At 42.7% G+C, this 13,422-nt stretch overlaps 1 protein-coding gene across 2 annotated transcripts in view; it reads right to left on the minus strand.

Moving 5' to 3' along the window:
- The window catches only part of LOC144509136 (putative ATP-dependent RNA helicase DDX17), a 45,496-nt gene that overhangs the window by 6,970 nt on the left and 25,104 nt on the right, over positions 1-13,422 (minus strand). The window contains exons 7-12 of one of the 2 annotated variants that reach the window (XM_078237539.1): positions 12,949-13,109; positions 12,554-12,726; positions 10,317-10,427; positions 9,913-9,974; positions 5,872-5,931; positions 1,823-5,698 (exon numbers count right to left, since the gene is read on the minus strand). In XM_078237539.1, coding sequence (XP_078093665.1) covers positions 5,616-5,698; positions 5,872-5,931; positions 9,913-9,974; positions 10,317-10,427; positions 12,554-12,726; positions 12,949-13,109 — 650 coding nt within the window. In that variant the 3' untranslated portion in view covers positions 1,823-5,615. Of the gene's footprint in view, positions 1-1,822; positions 5,699-5,871; positions 5,932-9,912; positions 9,975-10,316; positions 10,428-12,553; positions 12,727-12,948; positions 13,110-13,422 lie in introns of those variants that run through there. The other variant, XM_078237538.1, reaches the window with a different exon arrangement.

Consider the following 13,422-nt stretch of genomic DNA (forward strand, 5'->3'; position numbering starts at 1 on the left):
CCCTTCCCTGACACCACACTAACATAAAGTAATAGCTCACGGTGCTACCATAGGCACAGTTAACAGGAAGGGCAAAGTTTCAAGCAACATTACGTTGAGCTTAAAATAGACCCACAATGGAGCTCGAGTTACTGCCACCGTGACTCTCAAATAATAAAGCAACACACCAATCTTCCCCAAGTAGATTGGCAGAAAATAACAGGCATTATTCAGCTCTGGTCTAAATGTAGTGCATCTGTGAAGGAATGCTCCCTTACGTCTCTCAAGCTCATAACGCTCTTCAGGGCTAGAAATTATCATAGAATTACTGGTCTATGATCACTAGAATCCATTCTGGTACTTAGGAATGTGGCACAATACCAACTAGCTGACCGCTGACTGGAACGTTTGGATGTGGAGATTCTATTGTAATATTCTGAATACAGTAACTACATATAAAAACCTAGTATCCAATTGTCTCTCAATTGTCACTGCTGGCCAGGTTAAAACATTTATGATAAACACCAGCAAGATATCATGTTTCTAAATACTGGAGATGGCAAGGTTCTCAATATCTTAAACCGTGACATTTGGGCTTAAGTGAATGCCTAATTAACATAAACCACGGAATCTAAGAGTGGGAAGGAATCTGACTTTGTGCAACTGCTGATCACTAAAAACTATAGAATCATAGAAACCCTACAGTACAGAAAGAGGCCATTCGGCCCATCGAGTCTGCACCGACCACAATCCCACCCAGGCCCTACCCCCATATCCCTACATATTTTACCCACTAATCCCTCTAACCTATGCATCTCAGATCACTAAGGGGCAATTTTTAGCATGGCCAATCAACCTAACCCGCACATCTTTGGACTGCGGGAGGAAACCGGAGCACCCGGAGGAAACCCACTCAAGACACGGGGAGAATGTGCAAACTCCACACAGACAGTGACCCAAGCCAGGAATCGAACCCAGGTCCCTGGAGCTGTGAAGCCGCAGTGCTAACCACTGTGCTACCGTGCCGCCCTAACCACTGTGCTACCGTGCCGCCCTACTACGACAGATGTGTGACATTGTGCTGCACTCCCCAATCCAGGACCTCCAAATTGACTATTGCTCGAATCCATTCCACCACCGTGAACGTGTGCACAAGGTTGAGTAACTGACCGGGTTTTGAACAGTTTTGCCTGGCTCAGGAAGCACTTTTCTGTTCCCACTGTTTTTGAATTGATAAGGAAGTCTTCGGAAGGGAATCAGTCTAAAGATTTAAGAGTTCATCTGATTGCTATCATAATTTTCACTGCACCCATGGAACTCAATGGTTAGAAAGTAACAGAACACCAAACTATAAGCTCTTATTGTACCAGTAACTGCATGATAACTTTTAACCCTATCGATAATTTCAGATTTAAGACATAATTTAACCTTTATTTAAGATCTGCATTTTAAAAGATGATACCTAGGAAATACAGATTTCCTCCCTCCTGTATTGCGTGGTATTTACCAGTCCGATGCACACTCCCTCCATCGTACTGCCGCAGCCAATCCCGTTTCTTTGGTTCTGGCGGTCTCCTTTCGACCTCCGCCCTGCGACACGGGACCAGTGGAGCTGGGAGAGCATGCATCGAGCAGTCCCTTGTGGCGAGAAGTCCCACACGCTGGGATGGATGGCTGAACACTTTTCTGTAGCCCGACTTTCAGGTAGCACCAGAGGGCCGCAGTTTGTCATAAAACAAGGTCCTCCAGCCCACTCTCCAGAAACAATACAACTCCCAGCCTATGCTGCATCTATTGCCCAGACTCTCTTTTGAAGCTTTTCAAATTATTTTTCTTTGGAATTTACTGACAAACTATTTTTGAAGTCTGTTTCTCATTACAAGAATGGGCTCAAGTTTCACTGTGCTATTCCTATTTTAAATAACAAAGGCGGACATTACAGCACTGAACTACTCACCCCAATAGACAGTCAGAAGTAAAGAGATGAACAGATATAAAAATGTACATGAAAAATGGAAAACAAATTATTATAGCACATATTGATATCAAATAGAGACGGACAAAGACAAACAGCTGATATACACCAGAGGTATAGATCTCAAGTAGCTAGGTTTGACCAATACCCCCTCCTCAAGGACAAATTATTTATTAGTGTGGTGAAGTTGAAGCTTACACCATCGCCTGTGTCCTAACACACATGGTTGATGCTGACAAACTACAGGCACCCTTTGCAAAATTTACAACATCACAGGTTGAAGTTCAAATGCCTGTGGCTCAAAGTTGCACGATAGCAGTGGCATCACACCACTTGCTGTCTAGCTCCGGGTGACCACGAACAAGTACTTTTCAATGTTAAAGTTTGTTTCCGAAGGCTTGGAGAACCAAGGTCACCAAAAAACAGGCAACATGAAGCAACTCCCACAGAAATCTCGAAGGCAGGCTTATTGGCAGCTCTTTAATGACCAAACACCAGTCAGCGAGCTGCCTGTAACTACACACTTGCTACATTGAAAATTGAAGAGAAGAGAAGCCGAGTGACCCTACACATTAGTATAGCTGCATTACTGGTGTAGTGGCTAAGTTTGAGTCGTGATTCAGCTCACCCTAGCACACTACCACTCCAGTGTACCATAGGGAGCTCTATTGGTTGATCCGTTGCATTTTTAAGATACTTATATTCAATAATCTATGGGGGGGGAAAATTTGTTTCCAGCAGCTGATTTTCCTGGGAAACAAAAAGCTATCAGCAGGTCGACAATTCCAAGCCATGACTGTGTCAGTGAAAGAGTTGTTGGAGGTTTGTGAAGCAGTGCAAGGGGCTTGTGCACTGTATCTGTCAGGTAGCACACTTCCTATTGGCAGGTCTAAGAGATGCCTCTGGTATTGGAGCTGTGGAGAGTCTCCAGCAATTCTTTCTCAGCTGGCGATAAAGGACAGAAGTTGTGTTAAGGAATAGGGACAGAAAAACAAAGTGTGGAGCATAAAAACCCCCGAGTTTCTTCAAATCCCATTAAATATTATTTCAACTGCAGTTTTATATGACCCTACAATGACCTCAGTGCAAAGCACAGATTGCAGATTTTAAAACTCAAGAGCCCATTATTAACAGCAGACTGGGAAAAATATCAAGAAATGTAGCTACTTCTGCAGATTTGATCACAACACGTGGCTGCTATTCTGGTTCTTTTTGAATTCGAGCTTTCCTACCAAGAAAGTGTGCTTCACACCACAAAAGCTCAGGCCCTCAACAAGTACTTTCAGGGTTGCCCTTTCGCACTATCGCCTACTGGCTCGCCACAGTACTCCCATGTTTCCAAACAAATTTTTCCCAGCCTGGTAGAATCAGTAGGTAACAAGAAACAGACTGTGACCTACATGAAATAGTTCTCAGTTTTGAATCAAATTCTGACAACGTCTAGGCAAGATGCAGAAAGCAGCGATCTACTCGTTCCTACCTTAAAACCTTTTTGCAACCCGCTTTTCGGGCAGCGAAACCTCAGACAGGCCCAAGATGTTACCGGACAAGCCCCGACATGACGTCCTGTGAAGGTGAGGGAGATACTTGGCATGCTTGGCAGTAGGGGTTTCACAATAGTTGAGAGTAAACTGTTTGCACCACGTTACTCCAGTTCTCATCAGAAACCATTCCCCGGGGATTGCAATAGAGCCACAAATCCACACAGTATTCCAGATGGATCAGTTGGCTATACTTGTTGCTAACCAGCGGGGATCAAGTAGTTTCTTTCGCAGTCTGTACTAAGAATGAGCAAACTGTTCCATCTGGTGTTTCCCCATTAAGGGGCAATTTTTTTTTTTTAAAGTGACACTTGACCGTACTTCTAACCCTTTGTGTCAAGAGACCGTGAACATACACACACACAGCATTAATTCCTAGCTACCTGTCAGTGCCCGTTAAAGGGGAAGTTACTTCGGAACAGTCTGTCCATCTCAGATTGAAACAGCGGGCCAGTAACTGTCAGTCCGTGCATGGTCTTCCCATCTACATCAGTGGCTAGAAAAGTTTGTTTCTAGCTCCGAAGCACTTAACAGTTTGATTGCAGAACTGGTCGGCCATGTAAATGCAGTGCTTGGTGTGAAACCCCTAATCAGCAGACAATTCCACACGCCCCTTAGTTTCAGCAGTAAGCCAATCATCAAGGAAATCAAATTTGGATAATACATGGGAAGTGTCAGATTTTATCAGGAAATTTTGTTTCTGCTTTCAATTTTCTGATCTTGGAATTGGCTTTTGTGCTGGTTTTCAATGAACAGGGTTTCAGATAAAGCCACTTTTTGTCAGTAAAATACTGAAATTATACTGAATTCCAGCTGTTGGAAAACTGAAGAGATAGGTCGCTAAACAGGCTCTTTCAGACCAGGTCGGGGGATACATGGGGTTAAGCTGTATCCATCCCTTAGGAAATAAATCTATTTCTAACCTCTTTCAAAGCCCATCAACCATCAGGATGCCATTAAGCAGCCTGCCTCACTGCTACATTCAACACCAGTTTACATTAATCTCTTTCAAATGTGAGCTCTTTAAGCAGAAGTACTTCTAAGGAAAATAAGGGGTACTTCTATACGTGCACAATTATATAGCACCGAGGTAGATTCTTTTGCCCCTCATTGCTAATCCAACATTGAGTATATACCTGGAAAACAAGTGCACAAACCTGTACAATACATTATCACTGGTGTAAATAAAGAGCCTCAAAAAGGCAAGGCTTCCCTGCATCTGTATCATGCAACTGCAGGCTCCAAACTTCTAACAGGTGCCCCATGCAATCTTTCACATACATCACACAGGACAATTGCTTCTGTGTGGATCACAATAAGTCAAATGCCACCAAAAGCTCTATCATAATTGAGGGCAGCAGTTGAAGTTATGCAAGTGGAATCCAGGAGGTGGCATTAATGGATGTTTCTGTAATTGAAATCCAAATTTCAAGAATGAACACTGGTGGATATAAAGTATCCAAAATACCAAGTGCTCCATTTCCAGGCGGATTCTGGATTCGCAGAAAACAAATTTTGCACCAGTTATTAAACAGTCTCATGGTTTAAATGCATTACATCTACTGACCTCTCCAAAGTACTCTTCAATACATATTCCCATTTTTGGAATATCCCTCATCAAGCAAGGGATAACATTTAACATTTATTCAAAAATCTCAACTAAATGTGTCCAGGCTGTGCAAATAGCCACAAATTCAGCTGGACCCCACTGTACACCATCTGATTAAGATGGGTAAGATTACCTGGAACCTGAACAGTATCCTGGTTGATAGGTGAACTCAGGCAGTATAGAGTTTTATTGCCTCATTGCTAGGCTATGCTGGTTTGATGGGCAAGTCAACATCTATGAAGTCCCCTAAGTATTCTCTTCATTAAGATGGCTTGGAGCAGGGCTTGAACCCCACAAGGCCAGGACAAGCTGGATATTCAGTCAGTTGGGAAAAACATTATCTGAAGACCCTATTTATTTAACGAACCAGTCCGCTGCAGAGGTTGAACCACAGTGCCAGGGCGAGCTGGATAACGGCAGACAGGGTAAACATTATCCGATGACCCCAAATTTTGGACAGCCAGCCCAGTGCATAGGGGCTAAGACCCCACGCGGTAAGGCTAAGCTTGGTTTATGTAGGTGGCGGTAGATGGATATCTCCTCTCCCTCTTGGTGCTCGTTTTGTCATGCCTAGGCCTTGCCGCAGGCCTGTACCTTAATACAAAAAACAAAGAGACATTTTAAAAAACAAAAATAAGTCACTTATTTAAAAAGCTCAAGATGGCGGGGAAATCACACTACGTCACTTTAAATATAGCTCTCCTCGTCCAATATAGGAAATTTCACAGCTTGCTCTGCATTTTCCTGCAAACAAGTTGAGTACAAACCTAGACCGCGAGATGCAACATCGGTTGCAATAAGGATAGGCGCCTTTCCCGATCGGAATTCTGCAAAAGATGAGAAAAGCACTTCAGTCAAAAAAAAATACAATCAATTAAAAAAAAGCATAATATGCCACTAAACAGGTTTCAAAAACATAACTCAAAAATGATACAATTTTCCTGCAGAAGATGGTTGAATTACTTGTTGGGGAAACCCAGCCCAAAAGCTGTAAATGTAGGGAGTTGAACCAATGAGAACTCCGCAGGCCAGCTCTGGCACGCGATGGGAAATCCGGATAGCCCCCGAGAGATACGCAACCGGACTATGTTGAGGGCATAATAACGATAATTGATGTGTTCAAGAAAAACAAGCATCAGTCCAGTAAAGACAGCTAAACCGTTATACACTGTTCAGAAAACCACAATGCTGTTATGACAACCATAATAAGGTTTGATGGAATGGTGCACGTGAATATTGCAAAACTGTTTACCAAAAAAGGTTAACCAACACATATATAGGGTGTGGGAGAAGATTTGTGAAGCATATATACCAAAACATGGATCTTTTGGGCGGAGTGATCACTTTATACTGTAACTCCTACACAATATCAAGTCACGTATTACATTAATTGTCCAGGCTAAAATAACCCAATATCAAACAGATATTTTAAAAGATTTTTTCAATTCTCAGTGCATACAGGAGTAGTGACAGAGAATTGGAGGGTTACAAATATTATATCACTAGTCAAGGGAGAGATAGATAAACCAGGAACCAACAAGCCAGTAAGCCTAACACTGGTGAAGAAGTTGTTATTGGGAACCATTATCAAAGAGAAAAATATAATTCAATTGGAAAGGTAGGGGTTGATCAAGGAGAGGCAGCATGGATTTGCTAAAGGTACATTATGTCCAATTCTATGAATTTTTTGATGAGGAAATAGAGAAGGTTGATCAGTGTAGTGTAATAGATGAATAGACCTTTGGAAGGTATCTGACAAAATGTCACACTTGGTATTATGGGGACAGGGCAGTATGGATATGGAATAGACTCAGTTAGAGGAAGCAAAGGGTGGATATTTTTCCAGCCGGGGAACACCACAGCAAACTATTCCCCAAGGGTCAGTTTTGGTTCCATTATTATTTTTAATTTTTATGAACAACCTGGACTATGATGTAGGGAACAGCACAATTAAACTTGTGGGTGCTATGAAACTTGGCAAAGTTGTAGACAGTGCTGAGGATAGTTATAGGTGTCAGAGTGACAGGACAGGATGGTGAAATGGGCAACGCATAGCGTTTGGTGATCAATGCGGAAAAGTATGAAGGGGAACTAATATGCAGAGGGAGTATACAATAAATGGCAAGATTTTGAAAAATGTAGATGAGCAGAGTGATTTGGTATTCAAATATACAGCTCCTTAAAGGTGGCAGAACAACTTAAGGTAGTTTAAAAAGCATATAAGTTACTTGGGTTTATGAAATAACAGGAGCAAAGATGTCATGCTGGTTATAAATCAGTGGTTAGGCCTCAGCATTGAGAACAACACTGATCAGACTACCAGGAAAGATGTAAAGGCACAGAGCAGGTGTTATCAGGGAGAGGGACTTCACAGAGAAGGTTAAGAGATGACTAAATATAAGGTTATGATGATGATAGGCTTTGATCAATATAAAGAGCAGATAAAGAAAAACCATTCCTTCTGGCAGAGGGGTCAATAACCGGAGGGCATAGATTCAAACTCCTTGGCAAAGGATCTGGATGAGAAACAAGGAGAAGATTTTTCCAGAGTTGTCTGGATCTGGAAGACTAACTGAAAAGGCAGTGGAAGTGATTCCATGAAAAATGTTTTTAAAATGTGAGAAGAACAGGTACTTGAGGATGAGGAATTTAAGAGCTAACGATAAAAAGCAGGGATGTGGATTAAGTATGACTACTCTTACAAGGAGCCAGTGTAGGCACAACAAGCCAAATGAATCTAAGATTCAATGATAAAATGACATGATAGTGTGACTGACATCTAAGTCACTCGAGCACAACTAAAGAGTGTAAAAACGATTTTTAGATCGTAGGTTAGAGAGGAAAAGGAAATGTTATTGTATCAAATACACTTCAAATTAATTTTCACAAGTGAACACTGGTGAATTTCAAGGAGTTGCTCATGACTCATTCTGGCTCAGGGTTCAACACAAGGAGACATTAAAGTGAGGTGTGATTGTTGATAGGATCCTAAAATTCCAAAATACAGGAGGAACTTGGTGAGGTTTGAGTAAAATGCAGGACAATTGGAAAATATCCCGATCACACAGAATGACAGGAGTGAGAAACTCATTCACCAATGGTGAGGAAAATGCACAGAGCATTAAACAGGGCACCATCAACACTCATCTAAAGATCAAAGAGACCACTGGCAGGAGACAGCTTACATTTTGAAACAGGAAGCCGTGCTGCCTCATCAGCCTGGCAAAATCTTGGACATAGAGTTTGATCAACAAATGCGAACAGCAGAATTGGAAACAATTTGCACTAGAAAGTGGGTAGATACTGAGAAAAATATTCAGGTTGGGACAGTAAACAAAGATGGTGTAAACAAAAAAAGGATAGTCCTTAGCAACGGCGAAATGGAAGGATCCAGAGATGGAGCAAAGGTGAAACGGAAGGATCCAGAGATGGTTAATTATTCATTGACAGTATCAGTTCATGTGAAGCTGCCAACAAACTAATTCAATTCTAGGATTATCTCCAGGGCACTCTTGTGCTGGAAAGATTTTCTAACTTTGCATCAGTCACTAGTGAGGTGACTTGGAGTACTGCATACAGGTTTTGTCCTCCCACTTTTGGAGAAAAAGCACAATGTGTCCTTTTCGTGTCCTAACGTCTGGAGAGGGTCCAGACGTTAGGACACGAAAAGAAATAACTGTGTTTTAGTTGGAGGAAGCACCAAAGGGAAAGTGAGCTAGGTCTTGCAGCAAGGGAGGAATTTCTTCAGCCTGAGTGTGGTGAATCTGTGGAACTCTTTGTCGCAGAGGGCTGTGGAGGCCTGGTCATTGAGTGTCTTTAAGACAGAGATAGATAGGTTCTTGATTGATAAGGGGATCAGGGGTTATGGGGAAAAGGCAGGAGAATGCGGATGAGAAAAATATCAGCCATGATTGAATGGTGGAGCAGACTCGATGGGCTGAGTGGCCTAATTCTGCTCCTATGTCTTATGGTCTTATAATGTGGAGATGCCAGCGTTGGAGTGGGGCAAGCACAGTAAGTAGTCTCACAACACCAGGTTAAAGTCCAACAGGTTTATTTGGTAGCACGAACTTTCAGAGTGCTGACACTCGAAGGAGCGACACTCCAAAAGCTTGTGCTACCAAATAAACCTGTTGGACTTTAACCTGGTGTTGTGAAACTTCTTATTATGGTCTTATATACAGGCGTGTAGGTGATCTGAACACAGAATTAAACTCTGAATGAGCCTCAGAGTGATGAAGCATGGCCAGACTGTTAATTATCTTCTTCAAAAGGCACGTGGGAACTAGATTAGATTGAGATAGTGCTTGGAACACAGCAGTTCCTGTGCTACGGAGATCGGGGGTGGAGAAGGAATCTAGCCAGTGACTGGCAGTGAACTCATGATTTAATTCAGCAGACCTGGAGGTTGCTGAATGCACTTTCAAAGCTTCGCTTGGCACCTTTCAGGGATCAGGGAGAGTTTACACAAGACTTTCCTCGAGGAAGTTAAATGGAAGCAGAGTCCACAATAGGGAAGATTAAATGGAGCGTGGAAGGAAAGGGCTTGCTGGACCAATGGCTCTTTCATACTTCATGTTCTTATGCTGCCCCCCCCATGCTGGTTCCTAGGTTCTACCCAGCGGGTTGCATTTAGGAGGGTGGGATGGATTTCTAACATTTAAAAGCAGCAATAAGTTCACTGAGGCTCATTTAAATGATTTAACGCAATTCATAATACTATTAAAATGAACATTTAAACTGGATTAACTAACTATATATAAAATGACTTGGAACATGAACCAACATGGATAAACACCGATTCTTACCATTTAGGACCCAGTCTCTCTCCGGCTGACTTTTATCTCCATGAATGCACATTGCTGGCCAGCTGCGGGAATGAAGAAAAGGAACAAGGCTTGAAAATGTAGAAAATGAGATTACCATCACACCTAGCCCCACTCCTGTTGAAAGCAGACCCAAACCTGTCCTTATGGCTCCCCTGGTATAAATGCTTCGCGTAGTCTGGAAAACACGAGGGTGGGCTGCTCTGAGACCTCTGTAACCAGCCACAACCATGGCCCTCCCTACCCATCCTCCTGCGTTACGGTGACCAGTAACTAAGCTTACCTGAATCAATGAACTCTTACTCCAGGAACCAACGTGCTAAGAATTGAATTTCGATTTGACATTTGTATCAAGACAGTGAGGGGTGGAGTGTAATAACGCCTACCCGTCTCTCCTCATCCTGCGGGTCAGATCGTCACAGCGACGTTTGGTCTCTACAAAAATGATGGTCTTGTTTTCTTTTTCTGCCATGATTTCCTCCATCAGGTGGAGCAGTCTGCAATTAAACACAAACATTCAGGCTGAGGGGTGGTGCTTTTAACGGGTCAGTTTTGGGTCTATTATTCATCAACTCCTGTGTGGAGGAAAGCAGCACTATAAAGTATGAAATTAGGAGATGGATACATTTAGCTTGACAACATGGAGAATTGTGGCAAGTAACACTAATGTCACATAAGCACAGATAGTGATTATCTCCAGTAAGAGAGTATACCACCTCCACGTGACATTCAACAGCAAGAACCAAAGGTCATACATTGAAAATCACTGGTAACACAGGTTGGTAATGTGGGGAACACAGGGAAATAGAAGCAGGAGTGAATTACGTGGCCTTCCAAACCTGCTCCGCTATTCAATTCAAACACTGGTTTCAACTCCTGCCCACACCCCATACCCTTTAATTCTGAGCGCAAAAATCTGTCCATCTCAACCTTAAACGTATTCAACGATAAACCATCCACAAGATTCTAGGGTAGAGAATTTCAATGATTCACAACCCCCTCGAGTGAAGTAATTCCTACCCAGCTCAGTCCTAAATGATCGGTCCCTAGGCCTGAGACTGTAAGATTCCCCGAACAGCGGAAACAATCTCGCAGCACCCAACCTATCAAACTAATGAGATCACCTCCTTCTAAACTCCTGACAATACAAGCCCAATTTACTCAGCCTCTCATCATGGGACATCCCACTCATCCCAGGGACCAATCTAGTGAAGCTTCACTGTACCGCCCCCAATTCAAGCTCATCCTTTCTTAAATGTGGACACCAAAACTGTTCACAGTATTCTAGATGCGGTCTCCCCAAAACTCTGTACAATTGCAGCAAGACGTCTTTATTCTTGTACTCTAATCCCTTCCATTAAAGCCAACATGCCATCTGCCTTCCTAATTGCTTCTTAAAATTTCATCCAAGGGAGGTGGGCATCGCTGGCTCGGCCAGCATTTATTGCCTATCCCTTATTGTCCTTCAACTGAGTTTCAGGAGGCACTGAAGAGTTAACCACATTGCTGTGGATCTGGAATCATGTGGGCCAGACCGGGTAAGGATGGCAGATTTCCTTTCCTAAAGGACATGAATGGGTTTTTACAACAATGGTTTCATGGCCACCATTAGACTTTTTAACAATTGGATTTGAATTTCACCATCGACTGTGGTTTAATAGGATTCGAACCCAGGTCCCCATAGCATCACCCTGGTCTCTAAATTACCGATTCAGTGACAATACCACTACTCCAGTGCCTCCCTCGGTGTAGCTGCATGCTTCCTGCATTTCTTGAATTAGCACACACACACACAGCAACACTTACATGGTTCTCATCTTTTCATAAATATTCTGCTTTTCTATTCCAATAACCAAAGTGAATATCCTCACACTTTCCTGCATCATACTCCACCTGCCACCTTGTTGCCCACACACTTATCCTGTCTACAGCTCTTTGCAGTTTTTCCATGTCCTCCCCACAGCTTCCACCTAGCTTGGTATCAGCAGCAAACATGGATCTCTGTCTTTTCATCTAAGTGAAAGCACTCCACAATTCCAACTTAAAAAGCCCTGTTTATGCCTACTCTATGCTTCCTATCGTTTAAGCAATCCTCTATCCATGCTAAAATGCTATCCCCAACTTCACGCACCCAAATCATGCCTATTAGCTACTTTTGTATGGCACCTTATCGAATGCTGTTTGGAAATCCAGGTATACTACATCTATTGGTTCCTCTTTATCTACCCTACTAGTTATATCCTCAAACGTTCTAATAAATTTGTCAAACAGGGTTGCCCTTCAGCAAAAGCATGCTGACTTGTTCTGATCGTACAAAGATTTTTCAAAGTGTAAGGCTAATATTTGCTTAATAGTATATCCCAGCATTTTCCCAACAACTGATGTTAGGCTAACTGACCGGTAGTTTCCTGTTCTCTCTCGCCCTATTTTTGAAAACATTTGTCAACTTCCAATCTGGTGAGACTGTTCTCAGATCGAAGGAATTTTGGGAAGATTTATAGTTAGGGCATCCACCATCTCTCTCTTTCAGAACCTGTCTATCTATGCAGACAACAGTATGAGAATTCCACCACCGCACACATTAAACTATTCCTTGGCAGCCCAAGTAACGAGGCACACTCACTTCAGGTCCTTCTCTGTCTCCTGACACACATCAACAATCTGGAGGATATTGTGGTTAGCACTCAGCTCCAGGGCTCCAACATTGATCTGGATGTATTCCCGTAGGAAGTCCTCTGCTAGCTGCCGCACTTCTTTTGGCCAAGTGGCACTCCACATCAGAGTCTGTCTGTCAGGCTGAATGGAAAGAGGTAAATCTTTAGGGTTCCTCACAAAGATTCACTGCACAACGTACCATTCCCAATTATCTTAATATCCCAATCCACAAACATATTGCCGGGGTTACACTCTACTGTGTCAAAACGAGGAGTGCTTAGGTTCAAGAGTGTAAAGATATATAATTTTAACAGCAGTGCATGGCTTATAGACAAGAATGCATTCAGTTTCCACTATTCTTACCCGGATCTGCTCCACGATTTTCCGGATCTGAGGCTCAAAGCCCATATCCAGCATACGATCAGCCTCATCCAGCACCAGGTAAGTACAGCGACGGAGATTAGTCTTCCCAGCTTCTAGAAAGTCAATTAGTCGGCCTGGGGTTGCAATACAGACCTCCACTCCTGAATAAGGGCACAAAGTTGTACAGGGTCAGAATAAGTCACTCAACTAATAAACAGTGGCCCAATTTAGAAAATAAACAATTTCATTTTCTGTCCTTGTTTATTATTCTCCCTGTTTGCCATTTTATAAAATCCTACATTCTGTCTTTTAATTGAACTAAACAATGTCAATGTACATGTATTTGGGTGGCCTGGGGGTCAGTGTAAATCGTTTGTGGGTGGTGGAAGGTGGTTAGTACTGACAGAGTGGGGCACCTAGGGGTCAGATTGAGATGCCCATTTGACTTTCTACCTGCAACTCGAGTACAGAAAT

The sequence above is a fragment of the Mustelus asterias genome, chromosome 21 (assembly GCF_964213995.1).
Source record: "Mustelus asterias chromosome 21, sMusAst1.hap1.1, whole genome shotgun sequence".
NCBI classification, from domain to species: domain Eukaryota; kingdom Metazoa; phylum Chordata; class Chondrichthyes; order Carcharhiniformes; family Triakidae; genus Mustelus; species Mustelus asterias.